We start from the raw sequence: 16,496 nt of genomic DNA on the forward strand, positions 1-16,496 counted from the left end.
CGAAGGTGTCGTTTCCAGTTGTACGTCGATATCAGGTACCTAGCAAGGCCAGATGGTGCAGAAAAGATGGAGGACCTCGAGAGTTTCCTCAGCAAAAGTTCTAACTTGGATGAGACTTCAAGTTCTGAAAGAGAGGACCCATGATACGGGTGTATCTTCTCTTCGGAACTTAGTGATCCTCATGGGAGCTTGAGAATAGATGATTCTCATGATAGCATGAGAATAGAGGTGTAAAACAGCACAGTGGAACGTAGGTTGAAGCATGGAATGAGACGGTGAATCGAAGAATCGAAGTATCCAGTTTTCAGCCCGTGAGTCGACTCATGCCTGTCATGAGTCGACTCATCGCTGGTTTTTGTGTTTTGTCCAGTTTCGGATGAGTCGACTCATCTCAGTTATGAGTCGACTCATCGAAGGTTTCCTGGTTCGTTTGGGTTTCTGTTTGCACGAATTCCTGTTAGGGTTTGGTCTGATTATTTACCAAATTGCCATCCACGTTTGTACACCTATATAAAGGGTTGTTTAGGGTTTCTAAACATCATCTTAGATCAGAGAGAAATTCTAATCATTGTATTAGGGTTTAGAGAGGATTGAGAGGTTGTTCTCTAGATCAGAGAGAAATTCTAATCATTGTATTAGGGTTTAGAGAGGATTGAGAGGTTGTTCTCGATTCTAGCGAGATTGTGAGAGAGAGCTTTGTAATAATTGATTCTTCATAATCTAGAGAAGGTATTTTCCTTCGTCACCACGGAATTGTTCTTGTGTTTTTGTCATCCTCTTCTCAATCCACCTTTAATAATTTCGCGATCAAAGGTGCTCGCACGGCGACTCGTATTAGTTTCTCTCTCTAATGAGATAGCTGCTGAAAGGGACTTTTTGAAATGAAAATTTAGGTTTTGACTTTCGCACATGGGCCAAAAGTGCAGGATTATAGGAGCCTTCGAATTTTAAGATCTAGAGACATTTTTTCCTTTTTTTTAAATAGTAGATGAATACAACAAGTAAACAGTTGCACAAACTATAGACTCCAGAGGTACGTAGTCCTTCTCGTCCCTATGTGATCTTAGTCATTTTTTTCACTCAAACCATACAGAAATGGGTAGTATAAATCATACATAACAAAATAATAAATAATAAAAAAGTGCTAAACCTCTCTTACTGTCTGGCTTCCGCTTTACAACTCCAACCAAGCATATGATTCTTTAACTTCTAGAACATAAGTGACATTGTCGATATGCTTTGCATGCACATGCACAATACGAGTTCAAGAATCGAAGGGTGTCTTTGGCAACCTTGTAAAATTGGGCTAGGACTGAATTTGACCCAATTTTAAGTAGTTTCTTGTTTGGCAAATAAGAGTGCTAGAGTTGGCCCAATTTTTTTGTAGCTCAAAACTGGCCACTAAACCAATTTCCTTTTTTTTTTGGGGATTGGTGCTGACCTAGTTTTGTGTAGTTCGCCAAAGACACCCTAAGGTTTGATTTTGCAGTACTTCTGTTGGATATTATGTAACTAGAAAAGAGTATTGCTACAAAAGATTGTGAAGCCGACCAGATACCACAAATCCTTCAACATTGATCTAAAAATAACAATACTGCTAAATGTAAAGATATTAATAAAAGAGCAACAATGAAAGTCTGAGTGATGCGTATATGACAGCAATCAAAAGAGGTTAACTTTCGTTCTCTTTTATAAGAGAGATCAACAACCCATAAAGATGCAGGATATATATTTTTATACTTTTCTCATTTCTCCTATTTTTTAAGGAGACAAAAAATGCACAATATTACATTCAAACATCCTCAATCCAGAAAACTCAACTTTATATTAGTCCTGATGAAACTGCAAGTAAATGAAACACGATTAAACAACTGTAAATTACTGTCCCAATCCTGCTTGTCAACAAGTTTCTTTTCTCCTCAAAAGTATGATCTTCAAATTGTGGTTAACATAACGAGCTCCAAAAATAAAAACTCCTACAGGAAACAGTTCACATGGCCTCGCTTACTTAGCAGAAAAGAAAACAGAGCAAAAGCTAATTTTATTATCAGCTCAGAGTATCAATATAAATATTACAATCATCCAACTGAAATAAAAAGTAAACAACCTGAATCTCCAAATGAAGTGGCTCAGGGGAGGAGGATGATGATGATGACTAAAAGAAAATATTTCAAATGCAGGGAAAGGGAAAGGACCAACATCTAACATGCTTATTCTTAAAAGCACCTAACATGCATATAAGTAGAAATTCCTACATAAATAATGAAACCGATAGAAACTTTTGTGTGTACTAGCTCTCCATTCTTCTTCATTCTCCTCTAGGCATTTTTGCCATTAGGTGCTTTTGGAGCCCCAGAGTTGAGCTCATCCCAAGCATCGATCCAGGTGACCATGGCATCAGCAAGCTTGTCAAAGTAGGGGTCCACCTTGGAGAGCTTCTCCTTCACCTGCTTCGCGAGTTCAACATAGCATTGCTGAACAGTTGTGCTCTCCTTCGAAAGAGTTGCTGACTGAAAGAAGGGGATAATCTCCTCTTGCCAGAATATGCCTTTGTACTCTTTTTTCAGGTTCACGAATGGATTGCTAGCTTTGCTGTGCCAGATGTATGGCAAGCCGGTCTTCACTCCTAGTCCCAAGTGGTCACAGATGACCTGTTTACGTTCATTAACCAAGAAATGCATTGTTAAAAGTTGGTATATTAGGAATGTTAGAGAGAAATGTTAGAAAAGTGTCGTGCCAATTCAGTTCATGTGTCGGTTTGGTCTACTAAAAGGCATTAGTCTCATATTGAAAATAATAAGAATATATTATAACGGTTATATGGGTATATGGATAAATTTCAAAGATTTCATATAAAAATTCAGAGAAACAAAGATCTGAGGTCAACATTGCAATGGCTAGAATAACTAGAGAAGCAGAGATAAAAAAAAAATTATATATGAATGGAGGAAACCCTTCAACATAGAAGCGCATGATGCAAATATATCGGATGGAAAAAATTACAAGAATGTAGGAATAGGACTTGATTAATCTCCATTCTAAGTAACTGAGTAAGTCATAATTCTAAAATAATAGGTAATTAGAAAGCAGGATAAGATAGAGGTTAAGCCATGTAGTTGGCAACGGTAAAAGAGAATCATGATGACATACTGTAGACATTAAGATGAATAAGCAAAATTCAGGAAGCAACAATCACAAATTAGTTTGTGTTAATCACGATCCACTAGAGGTGGTTTAAAAGGCTGTAGAAATAGCACCTTGTAGACCACCTAATTACAAAAGGTTGTACCAACATAGAACCTCATTATTATCATTAGCATATTAAAGATAAGCTGCATGACTCCAATGAGTTAAAAAGTAATGATTTCAAGAGTAATGATGAGCCTTCAGTCGGGCTGAATGCAAAATTGTGTGGCTTTGGATCTGTTGACTAGGCTAGCTATTTTATTTTATGCACAAACATGAGCTCAAAGTTACAACTATAACAAACATGGTCAAGTGATCACACACTAGATTAACCATGAAATAATTGTTCCTAGTCAATGCCTTTGAAACTTTTAACACCGTAGTTTTATACGATGATTCTTTTTCAAAGAATGATATAAGGTGAGGTTATTGGTTGAGACAAGTTGGGGCCAACTAGGATAAATATTTTAATGGAACAATTTTATCCCTTTGATATATTTTGAGTGAGGTAAAGTGGGACAAGTTGGGATAATGGGACATTTTGAAGACAATTCATGTGGGATAATTGATGATATTGCACCTTATGAAAATATAATATTTATTTATCAATTAAGCCTAAATTAATTAATCTAATTGGCTTAGTATATTATTTAGTATGTTATTATAATGTAATGCATTATTTTACTTTATAATAAAATATAATATGTTATATTATAATTATTAATTAATTGTAACTATGTTCAACGTTATTAATTAATATATTACATTATATTATAATAATATGATATATTATAAAATAATTGATATAATATATGAACAATATATTTATTATAATATTTCAATAATACAATATTCAATTTAATATAAATTTAACTATTATAATATTTTTATTTTATTCCATATAATATTATTTAAAATATTATATTTTATGATAATTACTATAATTTAAATGGGTAATTGATGACATGGCTCCTTATTAAAATATAATATTTATTGTAACCGTAATATACTATTAATATGTTCAATATTATTAATTGAAAAAATATTATTAATTAATATATTATATTATATTAATTATATATATAAAATATTAACATAATATCATACTTTAATATATAGTACATTATTATTATTTTTATTGTAGCAATAAAATATTATTTAATATTATACCTACCACAATATTAAAAATATATTTAAGACTATTAATTAATATAATCAAGTGTAATAGAAAATAATAAATTATTATATAAATTAAAATATTTTATAATAGAATAAATATTATCATATTAAATTTATGTTATATATAATATATAATATTATATTATAAATGTATAAATGTTAATTACTAATACAATAGGTTATATCATAAAAATACTAAAATAATATTTTTATTCTAACTAATAAAATATATATTAAATAATATGAAGTAATATTATAATAATATAATACTAATATTATAATATATAAAATACTATTAACTAATATGTAAAAATGATATATAATAATGTTATATTAGATAATATTATATAATATTTTATTATCTTAAACTATAGTATAATTTTATAATACAATATAATTTAGATATATTATATATTATAATACAATTAACATATATTAGATATTTAATAAATTAATTCTTCAAAATTATCCCACTTTCTCCACGATTGTCCCAAAGTTAAGAATAAGGTAATTTTTTGAGGTTCGGAGGAAAAGTTTGTATAGAAATAGAATAATTTTGGGAAAAATGAGGGTAATTGTCCACACCCCAAGAGCAATATGAACAAACTGGAAGCAGAATGACAAACCTTAACACACCACCCAGCCCACATATCATCGTAGCGACCAATAGGCTGTCCATCACCCATTAGTCCGAAGTACATTGCAGGGCCAATAAGATCACGATCAAAAGCCAAATTCATCCCGCACATTGGAAACAGCGTTCCCTTCGGTATGGTAAGAACCACATCTACATACCTACCACAAAATAATAATAATAATTATAATTATAATTATAAATAAATAAAACATCTTCATCCCATTATACAGATACAAGCCAACAATAAAATGTCCAAACTCAGTCAAGAAAAAAATTAGAAACCTGGTGTTTCTTTCACGAGGTTTGACAAGCTGTGTTGGAGCATCATAGTCAGGGATGTTAAGCCAAAGTCCATGGCTAACAGCAGTCGGAACACCTTCACGAAGGCTGAAAGGATAGCCACGCACAAAATCCGCACCTTCTCTGAAGGGATCATAGAGCGTGTTAAAAAAGAAGGGCGTGGATGGGCAAAGCAAGTTCTTGATGTGCTGCTCCAGTGCGTTAATGTCTTTGCCGGAAGGATCTTTCGCAACCTGTTAGAGAAAATAAAGACGCATTAGCTTTTCGATCCAAAGTGATTTCACATGGTATGTGCCCCAAAATGTTATTGAAAGATCCCAATAATTTCCTTTTTTATACTAATAATACAATCACATGTACATGGGTACAGCGCAGTAATCTGACAACAGATTAAATTTAAGAGGACTCACCTAATAACTTCAAAAGAAGGTATATAACTGAAACAACATTCTATTTTATTATTGTCAAATCCAGAAACTGAGGGTTAAAATGATTTCTAAGCATGTGCACGCACAATAAAAACATCAAGAAGGTCAACTGATGATCAATACAGATCTGTACTAAACGTATAAACAGATGAACAAATGGCTTTCGACGTGATATATTGTTCAAACTTATCAGCAAACAGCAACGAATCGATCATACAGATCTAACAATGCTTAAAGCGAATTGTATGAATACATTGTTCTTTCTGAGAGGTCTACAAGATAAAGAACCAAACAACAGCTAATCTTAGTCCGGTTATTCTTTTTCCTACTGAAAGCCTCAACTATCTACGAAGTGTAATGCAATGAATTGATGAACTGTGCCAAGTGCTTTCATCACCATATTTAATATTATACGGATATACCTTATAGCATATATGAATATTTAGATGTAAATTAATGTGAAATGTAGTTCTCAAATTCTTACACACAATGCTACTACAGTAAATTCGAGCTAGCTACACAATACTACGTATACGTAGACAACTTTCTAGAAGGAAAAAAGACAAATTTTACACGGCAGTTTAAACTTACTTAAAAGGTGTCGAGGACCACTTAGTGAAAGTTTAAACTATTTGGTCATGACTAATTATGAGCTGTGCCTATGATGAAACTTCAGTTTACAAGCTCTTGAAGCCTGGTGTCGAGCACCATGTCAGGGACAATTTTTATCCGAAAACTTGAGTTGTTGGGTTATGCGCTAACAGCATCTATATCAAGCTACTATAGTTCTTGACAAAAAGAATCAAGCCGAAGAGCTACATATGGTTCTGTTTAAACCGCCCTTAAACACCTTCACAAAATGTGTGAATGTGAACACTGAATACGTGGAATTGGTAAACCAGTGGAAATTTCCCAATATTTTTCACGGCTAGAACATGTTACACGGTTAATTAATTAATCGTAGAGATCAAGAAGAATCCCTCCATTGTAAGATATATGACATGACAAAAGTCATAATAACAAAATCTAATCTAACTATTTAAAATATAAAATAAAAAACGCCAGATGCCACCTTCCTACTGAAATCGAAACACATCAACCCAAATATCCAAAATCACCGAAAAATGAAAGGGCCAAAAAGCTCACAAAGCAGTCGTCATCAATGGTGAAGATGTACTTCTTCTTGGAGACCATATATCCAAAGCATCGGCAAGCAGAGTCCTTGAAGGAGATACAGGACGCTTTGGGGCCCAGTATCCTATTAATATCGTTCCTATTGTAAAGCTCGTAATCGAACCCCTCGGGGACGTTGATCGTCTTCGTGGGATCCCCATCCTGAACAATGATCAGATGGTACGGCTCGAAAAAGGGCCTCCACATCTCCAAGAAATCAAGGTTTCGGATCGTGGGTATCACGATATCGAGCTCATCCGTCAACTGCGGACCGCTCGAACTCGACCTCGAACTCGCCATCGTTGATTGTTGAGAGAGAAGAGAGATCTGTGATTGATCGCTCAAGAGAGAGTTTGGAGAGAGAGAGGAGAGGGAGCGTTTTCGGATGAGATTAATATAAGGAGTTATGCAGAGGAGACTGGCGCGTGTCGGTGGATGAGGACGAGTTGGCTTCGGATCGGGACGAGCGTGTCCGGTTTTGAGTGGAGTAAGAAGACGGGTGATTTGGCGCGATCCGAGGTGTGCGGAGGATCCAGTCAACGTGAGCGTAAATTTCGTAACCCGCACCCTTGAAGTAATTTGGCTATATGCTGCCAAACCTTTCATAACTGTATATTTACCCTCTACATCTTCCATAAATGTTGGAAGTCGAAAGGGGTTTCCTGCAGAAAACTTGAGGGGAGCTTAATGGGTTTCCTGCAGAATAACTTTAACTGCAAAACCTATCTTTTGGATATTTTGTTGAAACAATATGATGTCCGCAATCAAAGGGGTTTTTTTTTAGGGAAAATTGCTTGGGGGAACTAAATAAAATTCGGCTATGCATCCCCACCCCCCAACTAGAGTCAAACACTTGGGGGCACCTTGACCCAAGTATTAATGCTATCTCACCCCAAACCCAACAGTGTTTCTCTACTTTATAGTGTATTTTCCAGCATTACCCATTTTGCCCTTTCTACTCTCATTTTCGATTTGGGTAACAGCGCTGAAAGCGGCTGTGATTTGAAGAACTTGGGTTTTGTCTTATTCGCCAGCCAAGCAACCCATCATGAAGTACGGGTTGTCAAATCAGTGAGCACTTGGGTTTTATGCAGGGAAGAGGTAGAATTGGAGGGGAAAATGTACACGGTTCCCTCCAAAATATTGCATTCCTCATATATACTCTTCTCTCTTTTGATCTACTCCTAAAATCTTCAACAACCTTCAACAATCATTTATATTCTGAACTTTTTCCTCTTAACTTCTTCAACAACCAAAATGGAAGATTCTTTAATGTGTGTGATTTCATTTAACAGTAATGCAACCCTTATTAAAGTCAATTCAGCAACAAGTTTAGCCGAATTGAAGATGAAAGCCGCAGAGAATTTTAGAGTACGGTTTGAAAGTTTGTTGATAAGTTACTCTATCAAGAAGTTTCCCAATGTCTCGTTTGAGCTTTCAAAAGATGAAGATATTCTCAGCATGATAGGTTATCATCGTTCAATGGGGTTAAATACATTGACCATGACTGTTACTGAAAGAGATGAAGGACCCACCCATGCCATAGGGACAGAAACAGAGCTTAAGTAAGTATTCAAAAGTATATTTTCATGTTCTGGATACACGTGACATATTCTATTTTCCCTTCTATTATATATGTGACCTGAAGACATACCACGTGACATTTGGACCTTATTTGTGATATATTGTCTTTATTTGTGACATTTGAGTCTTATATGTGACTTTACTGGTAAGTATCACATGTGACTTATATGTGACCTGTACATTAAACCTGCAGTGTTCCTAATGTAAGCTCACAGTCATCAGAGCATATTGAGCAACCTTATGAGAGTATCACAATCGAGGAATCAGAGAGGATCCCAAATGACAACCCTCAAGGAGAGCATGTGTACAGTATGAACGACGTAGTAAGTGACTCGTCACGGATCCCAGCATGGTGGCACGAGGCAATTACTGGAAAAGGGCAGCAATTTGAAAGTGCAAAAGAAGTTAGAATGGCTCTTATATACTACTCTATAGCTAAGAAGTTCGCTTTCAAATATGTTAACAATGAGCCAAAACGTATTCGTGCTAGTTGCATGTTTAGAGAAGAAACAAACTGCCCGTGGTTGTTTTTCGCTTCACCATTGAGCCATGTGTCGACATTTGCTATAAAGAAATTTGTTCCTCAACATACATGTGGACAACATAACAGCACAGCTGGTCACTTCAGAGCATCAAGAAGGTGGATTGCGAGTATGCTACAATCAATTATGAAGAGGCGTCCATATATAACCCCAACTGACATTAGAAAGGAATTGCACTCTCAATATGGATTAAGAGTTAATTATTCTAAAGCTTGGCGTGCTAAAGAGACAGCAAAAGATGAAATATTTGGTTGCGCAAGGCATTCATATGATTTACTATCCTGGTTAGTCCTCGTTATTTATTGATGCGTGAACGTTATATTTCAAAGTTATTTGTGACAACTTGTTCCTACATCTGCATGTGAGATTTAAACGTTATATGTGATATTTTGACTTTATATGTGACGTTTGAGCATTACATGTGATAGTTAGATCTTGTATGTGATATTTGGACTTTCTATGTGACTTTTGAGTATTACATGTGATATTTAAACCTTATATGTGATATTTTGACTTTATATGTGACGTTTGAGTATTTAACAAGTTATTTGTGATTTAACCATCATTTTAGGTACCAGATGAAGGTGACGGAAACAAATCCAGGCAGTGTCTTCAGCATTGAACAAGAAGAAAGGAGATTCAAACGTTTATTTGTGTCGTATGGTGCATGCATACAGGGGTTTCTCAAGGGATGTAGGCCGTTGCTCTTTCTAGATGGGACTTTTCTGAAGGATCGCTACAAAGGGATCTTATTAGGTGCGACCGCTTATGATGGTAATTCAAGGCATATTTCCACTCGCATTTTCCGTTTGTGACCAAGAAAATGAAGCGAATTGGAGTTGGTTTATTCAAGGATTGCGGTATATTTTGTACAATCGAACAGAACCATACAATCCACCCCATCCTCTTGTAATTCTGTCAGACGCCGACAAAGGAATAAAGCAATCTTTGAAAAATATATTTCCAGATGCGTACCACTCTAGGTGTGTACTTCATCTTGTTGAGAATTATAAATTGAAGCTTAGAGAGATGGGTTTTGCCTCAAGTGCTGCTCAACGTATTTCAAAATTATTGGAGTTTGCTGCATACAAGTACACGGAAGGAGAATTTAATGTTGTTTTGCGTCAGATTCGAATGACAGATCAAAGAGCTTACCAAGTAGCTCTAAGTTATGGTCCTAGTAGTTGGGCCAATTCTGTATTTCTTGGTATAAGGTACGTCAATTATCATTACCTTTACTGTTATATTATGCTGTTATATGAATTTGAGCCTTTAAATGTCACATTTCGCTTTTATATGGGTCGTTCGTCTGTTACGTGTGACCTTTACTTGTATCGTGTGACAATACTCCATTATATGTGACCAGTCGTGTGACAATACCCCATTACATGTGACCAGTAGCCGTTATCTGTGATCATTTGTTGTTAGTTGTGACATTTGTTAGTTATTTGTGACACATAGCGGTAAATTGTGGTAATGATTTTTTGTTTTCAATCAGATATGGGCATATCACTTCCAATGTCGCTGAATCTTTCAACAGTTGGATTCGTGTGGCGCGAACACTTCCCATTTGCGATATGATGGATCACATTCGTGTGCAAATTATGGAAAGGATGAATACTCGTCGCGAGATGGCAACAAAATGGAATAGCTATCTTTGTCCTGAAGCGGAAAAAATCCTCCAAGAAAATGTCACCAAGGGAAGCACTCTTGAAGTATCGCATTCTACAGCTGAAATCTTCGAGGTATCATCACAAAAATCAGTACAAGTTGATTTGGAACACAAAACATGCACGTGTCGTGCATGGGATATATTGCGAATACCATGTAAACATGCGTGTGCCGCTATTAACTTCATGCATAGAGATGTGTACCAGTTCTGCGATTGGTTCATGACGACTGAAGCTTTCAGGAGAAGTTACGAACCAATCCTCTTTCTTGTTCCAATTTACGATAAGCCAGATGTCACAGATGAAACAATTAGCATTCTTCCCCCAAAGACGACAAAGAGACGTGGAAGGAACAAGAATAGGCGTATCAACAACAGATCTGAGAGTAGACGTGCAATTAGATGCTCAAGATGTCACGCTGAAGGACATAACCGAGCCACGTGCACTAAACCTATCGAAGATTAACGTTTCCAGGCAGAATGCAAACGCTTTTGTGACTATTGTCTGTTACATGTGACTTTTGCCATTTTGTTGTGACATTTGTTTTTTGTATGTGACAAATTACCTATTCGTGTTACTTTTGCCACAAAAAATGTGACGTATTACCTGTTTGCATATCACATGTGACTATTGTAACATACCACAACATACCAAAAGTCAATCATACCTACCAAAATGTCACATACAAGTCTAATAAGTCACAAAGCATACTAAAACGACACAACCGCCTCAAATGTCACACAAAATAAAAAAGTGTCACATACAAGACTCAAAAGTCACACAGAACACTATAAAGTCACACACAAGTTTCAAAAGTCACAGAACATACTAAAAAGTCACATGATGGCCCCAAATGTCACACAAAATAACAAAGTGTCACATACAAGACTCAAATGTCACACAGAACACTAAAACGTCACATGTGACTATTGTATGTTACATGTCCATTTCATCCTAATGTGGCGTATCACCTGTCCGCGAGACATATTACCAGTCCGGATTTAATATCTTCCAGAACAGATCACAAAGAATTTAAGTCACACAGAACACTAAACGTCACATGTGACTATTGTCTGTTACATGTGACTTTTGCCATATGTGGCGTATCACCTGTTCGCGTGACATATTACCTGTCCGGATTTAATATCTTCCAGAACAGATCACAAAGAATTTACAAACAGCTAGTAACTGATAGGTTGAATATTTACAGACCTGTACAAATGTAACATACCACAACATACCAAAAGTCAATCATACCTACCAAAATGTCACATACAAGAAGCAAAAGTCACACAGTACACTAAAATGACACACGTGATATTCAAAAGTCACACAGAACACTAAAACGTCACATACAAGACTCAAAAGTCACACGGCATACTAAAACATCGCGTAACAGCCCCAAAAGTCGTCAACAGCAATCTAACAAATGTCACACACATGATAAGTTACTCTATCGATAAGTTTCCCAATGTCTCGTTTGAGCTTTCAAAAGATGAAGATATTCTCAATATGATAGGTTATCATCGTTCAATGGGGTTAAATACGTTGACCATGACTGTTACTGAAAGAGATGAAGGACCCACCCATGCCATAGGGTCAGAAACAGAGCTTAAGTAAGTATTCAAAAGTATATTTTCATGTTCTGGATACACGTGACATATTCTATTATATATGTGACCTGAAGACATACCACGTGACATTTGGACCTTATTTGTGATATATTGTCTTTATTTGTGACATTTGAGTCTTATATGTGACTTTACTGGTAAGTATCACATGTGACTTATATGTGACCTGTACATTAAACCTGCAGTGTTCCTAATGTAAGCTCACAGTCATCAGAGCATATTGAGCAACCTTATGAGAGTATCACAATCGAGGAATCAGAGAGGATCCCAAATGACAACCCTCAAGGAGAGCATGTGTACAGTATGAACGACGTAGTAAGTGACTCGTCACGGATCCCAGCATGGTGGCACGAGGCAATTACTGGAAAAGGGCAGCAATTTGAAAGTGCAAAAGAAGTTAGAATGGCTCTTATATACTACTCTATAGCTAAGAAGTTCGCTTTCAAATATGTTAACAATGAGCCAAAACGTATTCGTGCTAGTTGCATGTTTAGAGAAGAAACAAACTGCCCGTGGTTGTTTTTCGCTTCACCATTGAGCCATGTGTCGACATTTGCTATAAAGAAATTTGTTCCTCAACATACATGTGGACAACATAACAGCACAGCTGGTCACTTCAGAGCATCAAGAAGGTGGATTGCGAGTATGCTACAATCAATTATGAAGAGGCGTCCATATATAACCCCAACTGACATTAGAAAGGAATTGCACTCTCAATATGGATTAAGAGTTAATTATTCTAAAGCTTGGCGTGCTAAAGAGACAGCAAAAGATGAAATATTTGGTTGCGCAAGGCATTCATATGATTTACTATCCTGGTTAGTCCTCGTTATTTATTGATGCGTGAACGTTATATTTCAAAGTTATTTGTGACAACTTGTTCCTACATCTGCATGTGAGATTTAAACGTTATATGTGATATTTTGACTTTATATGTGACGTTTGAGCATTACATGTGATAGTTAGATCTTGTATGTGATATTTGGACTTTCTATGTGACTTTTGAGTATTACATGTGATATTTAAACCTTATATGTGATATTTTGACTTTATATGTGACGTTTGAGTATTTAACAAGTTATTTGTGATTTAACCATCATTTTAGGTACCAGATGAAGGTGACGGAAACAAATCCAGGCAGTGTCTTCAGCATTGAACAAGAAGAAAGGAGATTCAAACGTTTATTTGTGTCGTATGGTGCATGCATACAGGGGTTTCTCAAGGGATGTAGGCCGTTGCTCTTTCTAGATGGGACTTTTCTGAAGGATCGTTACAAAGGGATCTTATTAGGTGCGACCGCTTATGATGGTAATCAAGGCATATTTCCACTCGCATTTTCCGTTTGTGACCAAGAAAATGAAGCGAATTGGAGTTGGTTTATTCAAGGATTGCGGTATATATTGTACAATCGAACAGAACCATACAATCCACCCCATCCCCTTGTAATTCTGTCAGACGCCGACAAAGGAATAAAGCAATCTTTGAAAAATATATTTCCAGATGCGTACCACTCTAGGTGTGTACTTCATCTTGTTGAGAATTATAAATTGAAGCTTAGAGAGATGGGTTTTGCCTCAAGTGCTGCTCAACGTATTTCAAAATTATTGGAGTTTGCTGCATACAAGTACACGGAAGGAGAATTTAATGCTGTTTTGCGTCAGATTCGAATGACAGATCAAAGAGCTTACCAAGTAGCTCTAAGTTATGGTCCTAGTAATTGGGCCAATTCTGTATTTCCTGGTATAAGGTACCGTCAATTATCATTACCTTTACTGTTATATTATGCTGTTATATGAATTTGAGCCTTTAAATGTCACATTTCGCTTTTATATGGGTCGTTCGTCTGTTACGTGTGACCTTTACTTGTATCGTGTGACAATACCCCATTACATGTGACCAGTAGCCGTTATCTGTGATCATTTGTTGTTAGTTGTGACATTTGTTAGTTATTTGTGACACATAGCGGTAAATTGTGGTAATGATTTTTTGTTTTCAATCAGATATGGGCATATCACTTCCAATGTCGCTGAATCTTTCAACAGTTGGATTCGTGTGGCGCGAACACTTCCCATTTGCGATATGATGGATCACATTCGTGTGCAAATTATGGAAAGGATGAATACTCGTCGCGAGATGGCAACAAAATGGAATAGCTATTTTTGTCCTGAAGCGGAAAAAATCCTCCAAGAAAATGTCACCAAGGGAAGCACTCTTGAAGTATCGCATTCTACAGCTGAAATCTTCGAGGTATCATCACAAAAATCAGTACAAGTTGATTTGGAACACAAAACATGCACGTGTCGTGCATGGGATATATTGTGAATACCATGTAAACATGTGTGTGCTGCTATTAACTTCATGCATAGAGATGTGTACCAGTTCTGCGATTGGTTCATGACGACTGAAGCTTTCAGGAGAAGTTACGAACCAATCCTCTTTCCTGTTCCAAATTACGATAAGCCAGATGTCACAGATGAAACAATTAGCGTGTCGTGCATGGGATATATTGCGAATACCATGTAAACATGCGTGTGCCGCTATTAACTTCATGCATAGAGATGTGTACCAGTTCTGCGATTGGTTCATGACGACTGAAGCTTTCAGGAGAAGTTACGAACCAATCCTCTTTCCTGTTCCAAATTACGATAAGCCAGATGTCACAGATGAAACAATTAGCATTCTTCCCCCAAAGACAACAAAGAGACGTGGAAGGAACAAGAATAGGCGTATCAACAACAGATCTGAGAGTAGACGTGCAATTAGATGCTCAAGATGTCACGCTGAAGGACATAACCGAGCCACGTGCACTGAACCTATCGAAGATTAACGTTTCCAGGCAGAATGCAAACGCTTTTGTGACTATTGTCTGTTACATGTGACTTTTGCCATTTTGTTGTGACATTTGTTTCTTGTATGTGACAAATTACCGCTTCGTGTTACTTTTGCCACAAAAAATGTGACGTATTACCTGTTTGCATATCACATGTGACTATTGTAACATACAAGAACATACCAAAAGTCAATCATACCTACCAAAACGTTACATACAAGTCTAATAAGTCACACAGCATACTAAAACGTCACATAACCGCCTCAAATGTCACACAAAATAAAAAAAGTGTCACATACAAGAAGCAAAAGTCACACACAAGACTCAAGAGTCACAGAGCATACTAAAACGTCACATAACGGCCTCAAATGTCACACAAAATAACAAAAGGTCACATACAAGACTCAAAAGTCAAACAGAACACTAAAACGTCACACACAAGACTCAAAAGTCACAGAAGATACAAAAACGTCACATGATGGCCCCAAATGTCACACAAACTAACAAAGTGTCACATACAAGACTCAAAAGTCACACAGAACACTAAAACGTCATGTGTGACTATTGGCTGTTACATGTGAGAATTTACAAACAGCTAGTAACTGATAAGGAGAATATTTACAGACCTGTACAAATGTAACATACCACAACATACAAAAAGTCAATCATACCTACCAAAATGTTACATACAAGAAGCAAAAAGCATACAGTACACTAAAACATCACACACAAGACTCAAAAGTCACAGCGAATACTAAAATGTCACATAATGGCCTCAAATGTCACACAAAATAACAAAATGTCACATACAAGCTAGTAAAGTCACACAGAACACTAAAACGTCACACATACAAGACTCAAAAGTCACACGGCATACTAAAACATCGCGTAACAGCCCCAAAAGTCATCAACAGCAATCCAACAAATGTCACACACAGCTAGTAAACTGGTTAGCCTATACATCACCACGTTTAAACAAATGACACAGTTAATGTAGAGTCTAATACTTCCACTCAATCATAGAGTACATCACTTACCCCAAGTACAAAAAATATCTGATCATCACTGTTAATTTCAGCCGCAGTTTTTTCCCTTTACGCCCTTACATATGAGTTGAGCAGCAAGTCCTGCCTCGCTAGCCATATGTGACTCCATGCCGCAAAATCAACTTGCATATCTCCCTATTCCTCTGAGGATCGACATGATAAAATAATCGCATGTATGCCACAATCATACTTGTAGAATGATAACATTAACACTAATTACAGAAATATAATATTACATAACAAGCAATATAAAACAGTAAGGTGCAAATGTTAACATTTTATAAATCTCA

The 16,496-nt window shown here is 36.3% G+C and overlaps 3 protein-coding genes across 3 annotated transcripts; 2 read left to right on the forward strand and 1 right to left on the reverse strand.

The window, feature by feature from the left end:
• LOC109849488 (UDP-arabinopyranose mutase 1) lies at nucleotides 2,015-7,344 on the reverse strand. Its single transcript, XM_020419330.1, has 4 exons — nucleotides 6,877-7,344; nucleotides 5,285-5,535; nucleotides 4,992-5,160; nucleotides 2,015-2,651 (listed from the first exon to the last, which is right to left on the reverse strand). The coding sequence occupies exons 1-4, from the start codon at nucleotides 7,201-7,203 to the stop codon at nucleotides 2,319-2,321; spliced, it is 1,080 nt and encodes a 359-aa protein (XP_020274919.1). The 5' UTR covers nucleotides 7,204-7,344; the 3' UTR covers nucleotides 2,015-2,318.
• On the forward strand, nucleotides 8,407-11,164 carry LOC109847507. Its single transcript, XM_020416735.1, has 5 exons — nucleotides 8,407-8,468; nucleotides 8,681-9,313; nucleotides 9,601-9,803; nucleotides 9,913-10,243; nucleotides 10,528-11,164. Exons 1-5 carry the CDS (start codon nucleotides 8,407-8,409, stop codon nucleotides 11,162-11,164), a joined length of 1,866 nt encoding a protein of 621 aa, XP_020272324.1.
• Nucleotides 12,254-15,157, forward strand: LOC109847508. The gene is made up of 6 exons (XM_020416736.1): nucleotides 12,254-12,315; nucleotides 12,516-13,148; nucleotides 13,436-14,077; nucleotides 14,331-14,577; nucleotides 14,710-14,849; nucleotides 14,935-15,157. The coding sequence occupies exons 1-6, from the start codon at nucleotides 12,254-12,256 to the stop codon at nucleotides 15,155-15,157; spliced, it is 1,947 nt and encodes a 648-aa protein (XP_020272325.1).

This window comes from Asparagus officinalis, chromosome 7 (genome assembly GCF_001876935.1).
Source record: "Asparagus officinalis chromosome 7, Aspof.V1, whole genome shotgun sequence".
NCBI lineage: Eukaryota > Viridiplantae > Streptophyta > Magnoliopsida > Asparagales > Asparagaceae > Asparagus > Asparagus officinalis.

Bases quoted from the DNA above. Each gene is read 5' to 3' on its own strand.
- LOC109849488 (XM_020419330.1), bottom strand. From the start codon at position 7,203: ATGGCGAGTTCGAGGTCGAGTTCGAGCGGTCCGCAGTTGACGGATGAG. The intron at 5,161-5,284 runs GTTTCTAATTTT...ATTTTGTGGTAG, and splicing joins CCTCGTGAAAGAAACACCAG to GTATGTAGATGTGGTTCTTA. The intron at 2,652-4,991 runs GTTTGTCATTCT...GAACGTAAACAG, and splicing joins GGGCTGGGTGGTGTGTTAAG to GTCATCTGTGACCACTTGGG.
- LOC109847507 (XM_020416735.1), top strand. From the start codon at position 8,407: ATGACTGTTACTGAAAGAGATGAAGGACCCACCCATGCCATAGGGACA. The intron at 9,314-9,600 runs GTTAGTCCTCGT...CCATCATTTTAG, and splicing joins TCATATGATTTACTATCCTG to GTACCAGATGAAGGTGACGG. The intron at 10,244-10,527 runs GTACGTCAATTA...GTTTTCAATCAG, and splicing joins TCTGTATTTCTTGGTATAAG to ATATGGGCATATCACTTCCA.
- LOC109847508 (XM_020416736.1), top strand. From the start codon at position 12,254: ATGACTGTTACTGAAAGAGATGAAGGACCCACCCATGCCATAGGGTCA. The intron at 14,078-14,330 runs GTACCGTCAATT...GTTTTCAATCAG, and splicing joins TCTGTATTTCCTGGTATAAG to ATATGGGCATATCACTTCCA. The intron at 14,850-14,934 runs GTAAACATGCGT...TGAAGCTTTCAG, and splicing joins GGATATATTGCGAATACCAT to GAGAAGTTACGAACCAATCC.